At 37.2% G+C, this 15,846-nt stretch overlaps 1 protein-coding gene across 2 annotated transcripts in view; it reads right to left on the bottom strand.

Annotated features, from left to right (window-relative positions):
• Positions 1 to 15,846, bottom strand: part of ODAD2 (outer dynein arm docking complex subunit 2) — a 183,632-nt gene that overhangs the window by 145,712 nt on the left and 22,074 nt on the right. For both annotated transcript variants that reach the window (XM_044227950.1, XM_044227949.1), the window contains exons 8-10: positions 8,528 to 8,730; positions 7,079 to 7,177; positions 4,017 to 4,164 (exon numbers count right to left, since the gene is read on the bottom strand). In XM_044227950.1, the coding sequence (XP_044083885.1) occupies positions 4,017 to 4,164; positions 7,079 to 7,177; positions 8,528 to 8,730 (450 nt within the window). The remainder of the gene's footprint in view (positions 1 to 4,016; positions 4,165 to 7,078; positions 7,178 to 8,527; positions 8,731 to 15,846) is intronic.

Here is a 15,846-nt window from a genome sequence, read left to right on the forward strand (position 1 = left end):
CCCGATCACTGGAATCTATCCAGAGCAAAACATTTTTAATTGCGAGAATTTAAAGCAGCCCTGGCCAGGGGGAGAAAATATTCACAGAAAGCTAGCAAATATAGCAACTAAATGGCATATCTACAAGGAGAAAGGGAACAGGAGAAGGAGGAGAAAGAGTAAGAGAAAGCGGGGAAGACATCAACAGCAGAAGGAATGACTCTGGCTCAGAGGGAGGAAAAACAGTTCTCCAGGAGCTGAGCATGAAGAACAGCTCAGCCTCACCCCTTGGGAACCCACTCTCTCCCCCTCACACCTTCTGAGCAGAGGATGGAGAGGTAGGCCTGTGCTCACTGGCTAGACACCCCGCAAGACACAGAAATGAGTTTAATATGGTCCTTCTATTCACATAGCTGACAGGACAGACAAGCTGAACCATAAAGATAGCAGAAGGCAGAATGTAAGTGTTTCTCGCTAAGGAAGCTGAAAAGGTGGTTTATTGCTTCATTTAGAATTAGGGCACAGTGTCACCAGTCATTTGGGGGAACAGAAGTTGGAAGGTTGGTGAGTAAAAATGCAAGGTCTTCATTAGTTTAAAAATTAAACTGTGTTCTAAAAATCCAGATTAAAAGAATATATATGTATATAAAACTTGTAAGTTGAAATGAATGTATGTCAAAGCCAAATAATTAAATACAAACTCCCTTTACTTATATGCCAAGATCTGAGCTCATAGCTTTGGATAAATAACAAGCTATAGTTCGTTGACCTGTTTGGGTATTAATGAGCTCATCAAAAAAAATTTTTTTTAAACAATCAGACATTGCTGTACTTGGAAAATGGTAAGTAGAAAGTCAGGTCAACATTAACATTTCTCTGCTAGTGTAAGCCTACATTTAAGGCATAAGTTTGCAAATTAAAATGTCAGGTGTATTTATTTTGAGATTACCTGGAGACATTGAATTTTGCATTTCATAGACTTTTAATATCCTTTCGTGTCCCCATATAAAACATTTATCTGTGTCAAAAAGCTTGAAATCATTTGTAGATATACTTTTTCTTTTATTGGCTATGTTAAGAATATCTACCTGTGGGAACTATAATAATTCCAAGCAATTTACTGTCTGGCCAAAAGTATCACATTCGCACATGATTTATTGATGACTAACTTGTGCAAGCTTAAGTAGCACTTCATCAATAAATGTTTTCCTTAGCTGTTCTGGGACAGAAATAGTGCATCCCTTTTTGGCTTCATATTAAATGGACTTATCCTAAATAGTTGAAAAACTCAAGACAGTTATTCAATAGTTAGGCTATTATGAGAAACTCTCATTGCCATGTTCACTGGGAGGATATTATTAAGGATGTCATTCACTACCACACTCACTGTCTGCTTCATTAAGTCCTCAGGGAGAAAATTCTTTCTGCTCTTAGTCCCAGGATCAGTTACATGCATTGGCAACTGGGCTATTTTTACCTTATGAGGGTAAGAGCCTTTCCCTCACTGTATTAACTCACTACATTTCCCTCCTTTTATTGGTTACTAGAAAATTTAAAGCAAAAATTGAGGGCCAGATGTGCAAGTCAAGAAGAGTCCACGCCATATATTGTCTACAGTAATAATTTGTAATAGAAGTCGTAGTTATTGCTAACAAGTCTTGAGTACTTTCTGCAAAGCACTTAACATGTGTTGGATTTTATTTGAAATTCATAATAATCCTAAAACATGAGAACTTTTATTTTTGCCACCTTGACCAGTGAGAAGACTGAAGCTTTGAGAGGTCAGTGAACTGCCTCAAGGCTGCTGAGCCAGTAAGAGGCCAGACCACGGACTCAAGCAGAGTGTTTCCAGCATGGAAGGTCATGCTTCTAACTGCTCTGTTAGTCTGCCGCCTGGCCCATCCCTGCTTCTGCCCCATTGACTATTTCCTTTGACTAATGGAATAGAGTTAAGAGACCAGAATTCTTTGGATAAACACCAGGGTTCTTAACAATCTTCTTCCAAAAGGTTATGTCTGAGCTGCAGCACCCATCTGGCTCAAGGTGTTCCAAGCCTGGGTGGCGAAGTTTTCTAGTGCCATTTCTTGCCAGAGTGACATGTGCTTTATGAGAAGAGAGAGAATGGGAAGATCCACTGTTCAGTGAAGGAGCAGGGGTACCACTGGGAAGGTCTCCTGAGTCTGGACATTGGTGATAGGAGTGGTGAGTTCGGCTAGTGTTTTGACTGCATGGTTTGTAGGAGAAGATGCCTACCAGGGGACTGTGTCTGACCATGGGGCCCGAACTGCAGCTTGTGCTCCTGCTAGAATTTCCAAATTCCCGATAGGTATGAATATTCAAGCTCCTGGAATAAGAAATCAAAATTCCCCCAAATTCTCAGGAATTCTTGAAATAATTAATTCCATGCCTTTTCTCAAATTTTATTTGTATGCTTTTAGGTAATAGTGATGACCATAATAGTGAACATTTTCCATAATAATAACAAATAAATCATTTTTTTGTGATCAAGATGCTAAAAATTTCAGAGATTTTCTATTAAAAATTAAAAAAAACCCTTAAATGTATCAATTGCAATAACATGTAAAAATGAACTCTACCTGATATCTGATAATACTAAAACAGGGCAAGATGACCACAAAATCCCAAGTCAAAGCCATTTTAAAATTGAAAGATGATCTAAAAATATTTACGATTTATAAGATATTATTATTATAAGATGAAATTTTAAAACAAAACATTAACTATCCCAATGGTCTTGATTTTTGTTTCACGACAAATATTCCAAACACACACAAAAAATTTCTTTTATTTTGCACTGACATTGGTCAAATTGTTAAGAAGCTTTCAAAACTATGGCCAAGGGGGGCATTAGGATTTGCTTCATAGAAGCTCCTGTCCTTTTTTAACAATGTAAATATTTTATTTGTTGCCCAGATTCTGGTTTGGCCATTGAAATCTATGTCACCATGGAGAATTAGAATACCTTTTCCCAATTTCCCAATTTCTTGACTAATTTTTCTTGGATTCAAGATTCAGGAAAACAGAATTTTTTTCTGAGAAATGCAGGGAATTGCAGCTGGGGTCATGCTAAGAAAGGGGGAATATTTTTCTTGCAAAAGGAACTTTTCTCAGCTATTAGGCTGTGTCCATGCAGAGGGTGTTTGTTGAATTCACAAAAATGTGCATATAAACTATTTTACCTGTCAGCTTTGAAGGACCTCAAAGACATCAGAAAAGTACCCTTAGGTAATTTAAGAGCCACATAATATCTTTACATATGCAAAGCCACTGACAAATGCCCTTGGTTCATTTGATCAAAGACATAGAAAAGCTGGAGGAATTATGAGGTAACTAAAAATGTTGTCTTTACAAGTACTTCTCAACTACAGCTTTAGACTTGGCCTACCTTAGACACCACCAGTATCAGTTATCCATTAATATTAATCTGGGTTTCGGCAAATCATTTCCCTTGCCCTGCTCATATTCAAGTCTTAAATACATTATATAGGCCATTATTATGTAACATGTTTTCATACATGTTACATTGAGAGAAATGAAATGGAACTGATACATATCTTAAGCACATACAATGTACCAAACATTATGCCACATCTTTCAAATATGTGTTTCCAACCCTAAAGAATTCCTATAGGGCAGGTATTAACTTTATTCCATAGGTTAAGAAAAATAAGGCTCAAAACCACAACCAATAGCCATACTGCTAGTAAGTGACACAGCCTAGAATTTAGTTGTAGTCCAGCTTCAAAAAAATCCAAGCTCTTGCCGCCACACTATACTACAAGTTGTAAAATGGTGGGTAAGTCAGTATCTGCTCACTACTGTGGCCCAGGGGAGAAGGCTGGTACCAGGCAGCCTGACTGCAACACGAGAACTAACCTTGCTATCTTCAGGGTAATTAGACCTTCCCCCATGCACCTTACTTGAAAGAAACATAACAAAATTGGAAGCAGAATATACATTTTTGGCAGAAGAATTAAAATAATCATTGTAAACACAATACGAAAGGTCTGTCTTACCTTTAAATATTTCACCAGCTTCTGAATTTGCCAGTATTCCGATGGCAAATCTGCATTTGCTTCCTGACGATGATCAGGTGGTTCTTCATCTTCCTCACTCTCTGAGGAACTCTCACTGATAATCTCCTCAATCTTCTCAGCACTCTTACTAAGAACAATAACAACCACCACATGTAATAAATATATTTATGCTACAACATGGATGTAGTTATAATCATTAATATTTCAGCAATATGAACATAAGCAATGAAAAAGATACCAACATCTGAGTTCTAGAAGATCTTTGGTAAGATCTAAGTGAGGAGATGAATGAACCCCTGTCTCTATACCAGGTACAGGTCATTATTATCGCTTTGCATGCAATAACAACAAGGAAAATAGTAAGAAATGTACAAGGGCATCAAGTGTATGTCCAATGGCTGTGCTGTACAAAAGGGCAGCACCAGACATAGTGGCTAAATAACCTGGGTTATTTGTGTTTGTATTTACTTAAATTTAGTTATTGAATTGTATTTGTATTTATTGAAGTTTACTTACTGAATTGAAACAATACAAATTAAATATTGAGTTTCACCAGTTTTTAACATTCTCTGATTTTTAAAAAATTTCTCAAAGGTGCTGTGGCAGAGAGAGTCAGGCAGAATGGCACTGTTGTGTCATCTGGGCTACAGCGGAGAGAAACTGCAGAGAAACCTTAAGACTCCGGAACTGAAGTGCCTGTTCAATTCAGCAAGCCATGTGATGGGTGTCGGGGTAATGTATTCTCTGGTTCAACAAATGGCAGGAAACCTGGGTCGGTTACAAGGCAAAATCTGGTAGATAAGGCTGACTTAAGAATCAGTGTAACGTAATTCAAAGGTATGAGATAGAAATATATTCTAAATTAACCTGTATTCCCTGGAGAATCTATAAATATACATTCCCTTAGACTAAAAAGCTTCTGGAGGTAAGAGCAGAGTGCACTGAGTCTACCTCCATTACCACCACATCACATTAAAAAAATCAGTACCCCAGAGGGAAGCTGTTCTCTTTTTCCATTGATGAATCTGTTGACCTATTACTTTAAATGGCTTTCCCTATTTTATAAGGTTCCCATCCTGTCCTGCCCCACAGCAACCATATATTCAGGAGGTAAAAAGAAGCAAACCTCAATATTTCTTTGAGTTAGGGACTCCACCTTAAGAGATACTTCTCTACCACATAATTATATCCCCTTAAGCAAGAAGAAACATGGAGAAGTTCTAATTTTTGTCAGAGTCATGGTTGTTGCTTGGATATACTACCCCTTTACCCTTATCTATCACTCTAGGCTTCTCTGACTCACTAAAATTTGATTTAAAATTGAAACACTTATGGCCAAACATTTATTTCAGAAAAGATGAAGTAGATATACTTTTCCTTAATCCTCCCACTAAGTACATAAAAATCCTGGATATTGTATATAAAACAAACATGAGAGGCCTCTAACAGGTAGAAAGAAGAAGAAAGACTATATCGAGATCTGCAGACTGGAGGAGCAACACAATGGTGAGTTACTTGGATTTTCTTTTTGTCTCATGTATCCCAGATTGGGTACTGGAGAAGAGGGTGATGCAGAAACACCAGTGGGCACAGGAAAAAAAACGACCTAAGAAAAGCCTGCTCTTTCTTCTCAGAGGACCAGAAAAAGAGCAACTTAATAAGACAGAAAACTTTTAGGCAACAAATGATCTATTCTAGTCAACACCACAGAAAACACGGTGGCCTAACCCCACTTCTGCGAGCAATGGCCAAGCAGAGAGCTTGGTGTTCTAACTTTGTCAGACTACAGCAAAGCTCTCTAATCCCCATGTTGGGTGGTATCAGAGGAGGCCTAATGCCGAGTCAGGACTTTCACCAACCCCAACCCCCACTGACAAATTAACAGGGTGTTCCTCCCTCTCACAGACAGGGTGGTAACAACAGAGCTTGAACTTCCATTACCACTAAGAAATAATAAGGAGCCCCTCACCCACCTCCCCAAGTGTCAATGAAGGCCTGCTTGAAAACTTGTAATTCCTTGTCTCACCTGAGGAGGCAGCACACATCTTATCCCACCAATGTGGTATCCCAGAAGGCCTGCTAAAACCTAAGATTTCAATAAGATCTAGAAGAACTAAGAGAATCATAGAATCTCAAAAATTGTTAAAAATTACCCATTCTCTTACCATGCTCCAAAATGGAATATATTGAAAAGGACTTTCATGGAAGAGGGGGTTAGAGAGAATGGAGGGAGAGAAAAAGAAAATCACAGAATGAAAAACAGAAAGAATGAACAGAAAAATATATATATAATGACAAATTCAAGCCCTAACGTAATAATGACATTGAAGGTAAATGATCTAAATACACCAATTGATAAGAGTTTAGCTTAATAAACCAAAAAGAAAAAGGAAAGGGAACCAACCAAATGCTACCTACAGGGAACTCATTTCAAATATAATGATACAATATTATTAGTTTGTAAGAAAAGGAGGGGGAAAAAAAGACCATGCAAGCAATCAAAGAAAGCAGAAGTGGCTATATAATATTGGATTAAGTCAACATCAATAAAAAGAAAAACGACAAGGGACATAGAGGGAAATTACATAATCATGGAGACATATCAATCCCAAACATGTACACACCAAACAACAGAGCTACAAAATGCATGAAGCAAAAATAGAACTAAAAGGAGAAACAGAAAAATTGCCGTTATAGTTGGAGACTTCAGTACTTGCCTCTCATTAATTTATGGAACAATTAGTCTGAAAATAAGCTAGGAGATAGAAGAAACCAACACCACCAAGCAATGTGATCTAATTCACACTTCTAGAACACTCCAACAGCACCGGGTTATATCCATAGCTCCCTCTCTTTCAAAGTACTCTTCACTAAGAGGTTATCTTATAAGTGCATTTAAAGATTTTCAACATTATCATTTTTATAACCAGTAGCTGTCAGTACAGGTGTCAGAGGACCCTGCTCTAATGGAAAGAACACTAGTCCTGTGCATGGGAACTAGGCCAGGCTTTAAAGAAGGGCTCATGTTAACAGACACTTACCGGACTAACTGTGCTCTTCCTGGGGAAACAATTGGTCCAGACCTTTCAAGTTTTCCCCCGTGTCTTTCCTCTTGGGTGTCTCTCAGTACGTTTTTGTGACTGCAAATATATTAACTTTTTAAAATTAATTTATGTGGAGTAATAGAAAATTAAACATAGAAATATATACAAAGATCCCACTGTTTTCATGCACCCCAGGGATGTGTTTTCCTAATACAGAAAACTACACAAGTTCCAGCCCCATCTGACACCTGTGAGGCCCCTTCTGTCTTTCCAGCACAGCCATGTACTTTCTATAGTGGAGGAACTTTTCGCCCCCCATTTCTTTTATGAGGAACAGGCGGCTGTCACTGTGCAGATCCGCCACTCTGAGCCTTCTACTTCCAGTGCTTCCTGCCCTGGGAGAGAACTGCCTGGTCTCTTCCCGTCTCCAACCAACTCCGCGGCAGCGCCTGGATCTGGTTGTCCAGCTGTTCCCAGGTTTAGCACAGGCCTTGGCACATCACCATTAGGTAAATTCATAATTGAAAAATGTCAGCACCCGGGAAAGGGTATTTTAAAAATTCACCTCCCAGGTAACAGAGCAGCCCATTTATGTGTCATTTTCCCACTCCTTCAAATAGAGTCACAAAGATCAAACAGTTCAAGACTGATGAGAATTAGAGGAGCGAGAGCATCTCCTCTTTCCTCGGGACTTCTTCAAGCCTGCTCTCTGGGTTTGCTTGCAAAACATGATCAGCCTGCTGTTCCCAATCCCTGCAGGTGAGGGTCCCCTGTGACCAGCTGGAAGGCGGTTCTTTCTTAACCCAATCAGGTGACTGCATGGAACATTAAAAATGGACTGAAACTTGTAAGCCTCTCTGCTAATTTAAAAAGTGCTCAAGTCACTGGCCTTGATGTCACAGCGGGCGTTAATCTGTGCATTGGCACCTATTTATAGAGGGCCTAAATGGACCTAGTCTTGTATCTGTCAGACATTCATCAAATCAGTGTCCACTTCTCTTAGGCCTGTTAATTTTTAGGAGGCTCTAGCTTTTCCATGGTATTTACTTAAAAGTTCTGTTAAAAGACACTGTCTCTCTCAAGACTTCCCTGATTAACTTCACATAATTTTAATCATTCTAAATTCTCCTAGAACTTACTTAACAGGTCCCTACTGCTGTGTTTACATGGCCTGTGAGATTTCTCCATGTCTTTTATCATCTTTTTCACGTGACATTTGCCCTGACTGAGTGAACTGGGTTCTGGTGCCCACATGTGACCCTCTTCATGCCAAGCCCTACTACCTGGAATATGAAGAGAAGCAGGGAGGGATCAGCCTGTATTTTGGAGGAAGATGTCAGTATCTCCTCTCTACGCCATTGCTCTGACATAAATCTAAGCTAAAAGTTAGGCAAACATGGTTACTGAGGATGTATCCGAAAAGCCCTCGTGCAAATTTCTACATACTCTTTGAAATCGACAGTGGCCTTCCAGTTTAAACTTGGCTCTAATCTTTTGGTCATTTGACTCTTCCCAAAATTAATTTGGTTCTTCTCCAGCACACTCTTGCCTGAAGCAGGAAGAGCTTTCTGAAGGGTGGGTTCTTCTTCCTTTTTAGGTGCCTCATTAAGCTCCTTTTCTTTGTCCCATTCTTCACTGAATCTAACATCCTTTATGTACAAAAAACAAAAATAATTTTTACAGTGATATCGCTTCTGAATTATCTGGTACTATCTGAAAATTAACACTGGTGATAACTTCAGAAAAGGAAGTCATTGACGCATCTAACTTGTGCTGTTTAAGACATACACTGGGGAACGGCCACCTTAGGATACTGGTTCCTGTTGGAGCTAGTCTGACAGAAATGTGATGTTCCTAAGCTTGCCTCTCCCTCCCCCTGCTGCAGCACATAAGGGTACAACAGCAGGGCTGGACCTATTCCTGCTCACCACCACCAGAAAAATCTAAACTCAGTGTATCGAAGGGGACACACCACGTACAAATGGCTGAAACCAAGGATAAAGAGAATATCTTGCCAGAGACAGAAAACACAGAGGGAGAACCAAAACAAAAGAGACTTATCCAAAACAATGCAAGTCAAAAGAAAAGAGAATAAGACCTTTAAAGTATTAAAACAAAAGACCTGTCAACTCAAAATTCTAAACAGAGACAAAAAAAAAAAAAGCTTTCAAAAATAAAGACAAAATAAGACTTTCATTGATGAACAAAAGCAGAGAATTCACTGCCAGAAGGCCCATGCTAGAGAAATATCCATGAAGTTCTTCATTCAGAAGGAATATCTCACATCTACAGAGAGAAATGAATATCTGTAGAAATTCTTTGAGCTGTTTTTGATCATTCTAAAATACAATTGACTCTCTAATGCAAAAATAGTAAGGAGGACATGTGTTGTGATGAGCACTGGGTCTTATATGCAACTAATGAATCGTCGAACACTACATCAAAAACTAACGATGTGCTTTATGTTGGCTAATTGAACATAATTATAAAAAAGTCGTATCAATGTGTTGAGGAGTTAATACCATGCAAGAGTAAAATGCACGACAATAATGGCAAGGGAAGGGAGAGGCATTGAAGGTGCACCATGTAAGGTTCTTAAACTAGTCATGAAATGGTAAGATAGCATTTAAAGTTGGACAGGATAAACTAGAGATATACATTAAATAACTGAGGGCAGCAACCATGAAACTTTTAAGAAGTATAACTAACAAAAAACATAAATAAAATAGAATCATTTCTAAAAGCTCAATTAATACAAAAAGGGCAGAAAAAGAGGAAAAAAAAAACAAAGAACAAATGGGACAAATAAGAAACAAGAAGACAGTAAATTTAAATTCAACTCTATCGGGGCACCTGGGCGGCTCAGTGGGTTAAAGTCTCTGCCTTCGGCTCAGGTCATGATCTTGGGGTCCTGGGATTGAGCCCCGCATCGGGCTCTCTGCTCGCAGGGAGCCTGCTTCCTCCTCTCTCTCTGCCTGCCTCTCTGCCTACTGGTGATCTCTGTCTGTCAAATAAATAAAATCTTTAATAAAAAATAAATAAAAATAAAACAAATTCAACTATCACTATTTACATTAAATAAAAATGATTTTAAAACTTCAGTTAAATCATCAGACTGGACAGAAAAGGAAAACCAAGTATTTGTGGTATTAAAAAACCCACTTTCCATGCAACCAACAATCAAAAAATGCAGGAGTGACTACATTAAAAATCAAACAAAATGGACTTCAAAACAAACACTATCAGACCTGAAGAGGGAGATACATAACAACAGAGTCAACACAACTTTGTGTATTCACCAAACAACAGAACTTCAAAATACATAAAGCAAAAGTAAATCCAGAATTATGAGACTTCAAAACTCCTTGCTCAGTAATCAACAAAATAAGTACATAAAAATTAATAATATAGAATACCTGAGTAATACTATCAACCAAATTAACAAAACAGTTATACGATGTACTACACAACAGCAGCAGAACTTCCATTCTTCTCAAATGCACACAAAAAAAGAATCACCCAAAATGACCACATTCTGGATATAAAACAAACATTCACAAAGCTAAAACGACTAAAATCATACAAAACATCTTCTCTTAATACAATGGAATTAAACTAGAAATCAGTAAAAGAAAGGTAACTGGAAAATCTTCAGATATATTAATTTGCATGAAAACATATCAAAATCTGTGGGATGTAGTTTAGGTAGTATTTATAAGGAAATATACAGAATAAAACTTTATATAAGAAAAAATAAAGGTCTCAAGTCAATGGCTAATTAAGAGCTTAAAAATTAAGCAGTTAAATAAGAAGAGGAAATTAAACCTAAAAAAATCAGAAGGAAAAAATCATAAAGACCAGAAATAAAAAGGAAAGCAGCCAAACATAAAGGCAATCAATGAAACAAATAGCTGTTCTTTTAATAAAATTGATCACTTCAGGTGTTTGGGTGGCTCAGTTGTTAGGCTTCTGCCTCTGACTCAGATTATGATCTCAGGGTCCTGGGATCAGCTCCCCATCGGGCTCCCTGCTCAGCAGGGAACTTGTTTCTCTCTCTCCCACTCCCCCTGCTTGTGTTCCCTGTCTCTCTGCCTCTGTCAAATACATAAATAAAATCTTTAAAAAAAGATCAATCACTCCTTTGCAGACTAATCAAAAATAAAAAGAGAGAAAACTCAAATGACCCATACTAGAAATGAAAGAGGGGTCATCACAAAAGATCTTCCAGACATTAAAGGATAATAATTGAATGTTGTATTTGAGGCCAATAAATTAGATAACTTAGGTAAAATGTATGAATTCATCAAAAAACACAAACTACCAAAGCTTAACAAAAAAAAGGAAATCTGAATAGTTATATATCAAAGAAATCAAATTCTCAGTATAAAAATACTCCAACAAGGAAAGCTCCAGGTACAGATGGGTTCACTGGCAAATTCTATCAAACATTTAAGAAAAATAATACCCAATCTACACAAGGAATTCCAAAAAGAAGAAATACAAATGAATTATTTCCCAGTTCATTTTCTGAGGCCACATTGCCCAGATACCAAAACCAGACAAAGGTATTAGAAGATTACTACTAACCCATATCCTTCATGATTATAGATGCAAATATCCTCAGTAAAATATTACCAAATTTCATCCAGCAATACCAAGCAGGGTAAGCCATAAAGATCAAGTGGGATATTGATTGAATATCCCAGGGTTGAATGTTAGTTCAATACACAAAAATCAATGTAAATGGTCATCAACAGACAAAAAGATAATCATGTGATCATCTCAAGAGATGCAATAAAGTCATCACCTCCAAGTAGCAATGGGTTCATCTCCCATGGGTTAAGTGGAAACCCCATGGAAAAAATGTAAGAAGGCACTCGCTCCCTCCCAGCCAGGGTAGAGTCAGAGTAGGCTTCATGGAAACTGAATTTCCACCCCTCTCCAATGGTGATGAGGCACCCTACACCACCAGAGTTGTCAATGGAAAATAAGTGAAGAACTCAGACTTCACAGAACCTCCAGACTCCGCCAGTGAAGTGCCTAAGAAGGCCTGTTAAAACAAAAGATTTAAATAAAAACCAGAATTTCACAACATAAGGCCCCAAATGTCCAAGATAATAAAAGATCACTCATCCTACTAAGAACCAGGAAGATCACAACTTGAAGGGGAAAGGATGATGCACAGGTTAAAGCTTATACCAAGATGAAATAGATGTTGGAAAAATCTGATAAGAATTTAAAGCAGCCATCATATTTCATATGCTTCAGTGAACAATTATGAAGACTTGAAACAAATAAAAAACTAGAAAGCATCAACAATTAAACAGAAGATATGAAAAACAACCAAAAAGAAATTTCTGAAATGTATAAGTTAAAATAAAACTCACTGGGATAGGCCTAGCAATATGATGGAGAGGACAGAGGGGAAGAATCCATGAGCTTTCATGAAATTACCCAGTATGAATAAAAAGGGGGAAATTCATTGGAAAAAAAATGAACAGAGCCTCAAGATCTGTGAGACTATAACAAAAATTCCAAAATTCATGTCATCAGAGTAACAGAAAGAAAGGAGGGAAAGAGTCAGACTAAAAATGTATTCTAACAAGATTTGAAATTTTCTCAAACTTGGTAAAAGACATAAATCTAAGATGCAAGAAGCTGAGGAAATCCTAAACAAATGAACTCAAAGAAATCCATGCCAAGACACATGATGATAAAAGAAAAATTACAACAGCAGAAAGGAACAATGGAAAAGAATAAAAGTGTGGCTAAATACTTTCGCTCTGCTCTTGAGTTTTCTAAGTTTGATGGTTGAAGCAAAACAATGTCTCATACAGTTATCAATGTATATAGAAGAAATAAAGACAATTATAAGTAAGAGAGGGTAAGAGGATTTAAAGATTTTTATTTATTTATTTGACAGAGAGAGAAATCACAAGTAGGCAGAGAGGCAGGCAGAGAGAGAGGGGGAAGCAGGCTCCCCATTGAGCAGAGAGCCCAACATGAGGCTCGATCCCAGGACCCTGGGACCATGACCCGAGCCGAAGGCAGAGGCTTAACCCACTGAGCCACCCAGGCGCCCCGGGTAAGAGGATTTAAAAGGAGATAGGATTTCCTTTTATTGGTACTAAAATTGTGTTTTTTTTTCAGTCTCATCAGTGTCATAGTATTAGAGCTTTTGCAACAAGTTTATGTTGAAAGAGAAATGACAAATTCTCACGTAGTATATTTGCAAAGGAAGAGTATGTTGACATTTTTTCTTTTTGTGACATATCAGGAGTTGCAAGGGATTGAGTCATATGCAATTACTATTTGAAGGAGACATGGTTTCTATGCTTCACTCAAACTGGTATAATGTCAAACAACAGATTATAATTAATTATGTATGCATGATATGATACAATACCCACAATAAACAAAGGCACAAAATCTATATAGAGAGGTACACCAAGACACTATGGAAAAATTAAAGTAGAATTCTAAAAAATGTTCAAGTAATCTACTGAAATGCAGGGAAAAACAAAACAAAACAAAAACAAAAACTAAATGGAACAGAAACTAAACTAGCAAGTGTAAACCCTAACATATCAATAATTAAATATAAATGATCTAAATACACCAGTAGATACATAAATAGAATTCACAAATTTATTTTATTTTTAAGATTTTATTTATTGATTTGACAGACAGAGATCACAAGTAGGCAGAGAGGCAGGCAGAGAGAAAGAGGGGGAAGCTGAGCAGAGAGCCCGATGCAGGACTCAATCTCAGGACCCTGAGATCATGACCTGAGCTGAAGGCAGAAGCTTAACCCCCTGAGCCACCCAGGCACCCCACAAATTTATTTTATAAACAACTGAACTGAATGTGGTCTACCAGAAACTCACTTCAAGTATAACAATATTGGTAGCTTGAAAGTAATAGGAGGAGAAAGATATAACATGCAAACAGTAGTTAAAAGCAAGGTGGAGTGGCTATAAAAATATCCAATAAAAGTAGACTTCAGATAAAGAAAAATTACCAAGGAGAGAAAAGGATATCACATAATGATAAAGTGATCCATCTATCAAGAAGATATAGCAATCTTAAATGCATATACAGAGCTGGAAAAACAAAAACAGAACTAAAAGAAAAATCCTACAAATCCACAATTACAGTTGAAACATTTCAAAACCTCTCTCCAACAGCTGCTAGAAAATCAGCAAAAATGTGGGAGACCTTAACATCAAAAACCACGTTTTAATCTACAAAGTAAAAATAAGAAAAGAAATAATAAATATCAAAGGGAAGTGGGGAGGGACGAGAAAAATCAATGAAACTAAAAGCTAAGTCTCTTGAGGATATTGAGAAAGTCAAGACACCTCTATCCAGATGGATCAAGAAAAAACAAAACACCAATGACCAGTATCACAAATGAGAGAGGTAATAATAGCTACCAAAGATGAAAGGATAACCACGAATAAGGTTATGGCCATAAATTTGACAACTTAGATGAAATGGAGAATTTCCTTTAAAGAAGACCAGGGTGCCTGGCTGGCTCAGATGGTAGAGCACATTGCTCTTAATCTTGGAGTTTTATGTCTGAGTCCCACACTGGGGGTAGAGATTACTTAAATTAAAAAACAGAATGGTTAACATAGCAAAGGTTATGGGTATTTTATCCCAGTACAAAAAAATAAATAACAACAATCTACCAAAACTCCCTCGAGAAGAAACAGATAACAGCATGGCTCTCACTATTAAAGACATTGAAATCTGTTGCTTAAAAACTTACCTACAAAGGACACTCCAGGCCCTGATGGCTTCACTACCAAACATGTAAGAAAGAAACAATATCAATTCTGCACAAACTCTACCAGAAATTGCAGAGGAAAAAAAACTACCCAACTCATTCTAGAAGGCCAGTATCACTCTGATAAGCAAAACAAAAGATATTAAGGAAAATTACACACTAATAACCTTACGTAGATGTGAAACTTAAAATTTTAGCAAGTTAGATCCCATAATATATAAAAAGGATACTACATCCTGAACAAATAAGATTTATTCTGGGAAGATAAGATTAGTTTATGTTTGAAAACTCATCAATGTAATTTACTACATAAACTAAAAAAGAAAAAAAAACCACTATTATCTCAATAGGTAATCACTCAATAAAATCCAATATTTGTTACTCTTTTGGGGCTTTATTTAAATTCAAGTTAGTTAACATATAGTGTCTTACTGATTTCAGGGTAGAAATAAGTGATTCATCAGTTGCATATAACACCCAGTACTCATTTCCTCCAGTGTGCTCCTTAATGCCATCGCCCAGTTACCCCATTCCCACACCCATCTCCCCTCCAGCAACCCTCAGTTTGTTTTCTGTAGTTAAGAGACTCTTAGGATTTGTCTCCTCCTCTGTTTTTATCCAATATATATTCCTAATAAAAGTTCTCAACAATATCAAATATCAAATAGATCAAATAATAATTTCGTCTGTGAGAAAGCTATAGCTAACATCATGCTTAATAGTAAGAAACTGAAAGTTTTCCCTTTACCACTGGGAACAAGAGACTACTTCTATATAATTCTGTACTGGAGGTTCCAGCTAGTGCATTAAGGAAAGAAAAAAAAAAAAAAAGGAACTGAGTTTGGAAAGGAAGAGGCAAAATGATCTTTATACACAGACAATATGATCATCTACATAGGAAACCCTCTGGGATCCACAAAGCAGACACTAGAATTAATAAGTGTTTCAGAATATGAAAGCAATATATAAAAAT

This window comes from Neovison vison, chromosome 12, assembly GCF_020171115.1.
Source record: "Neovison vison isolate M4711 chromosome 12, ASM_NN_V1, whole genome shotgun sequence".
NCBI lineage: Eukaryota > Metazoa > Chordata > Mammalia > Carnivora > Mustelidae > Neogale > Neogale vison.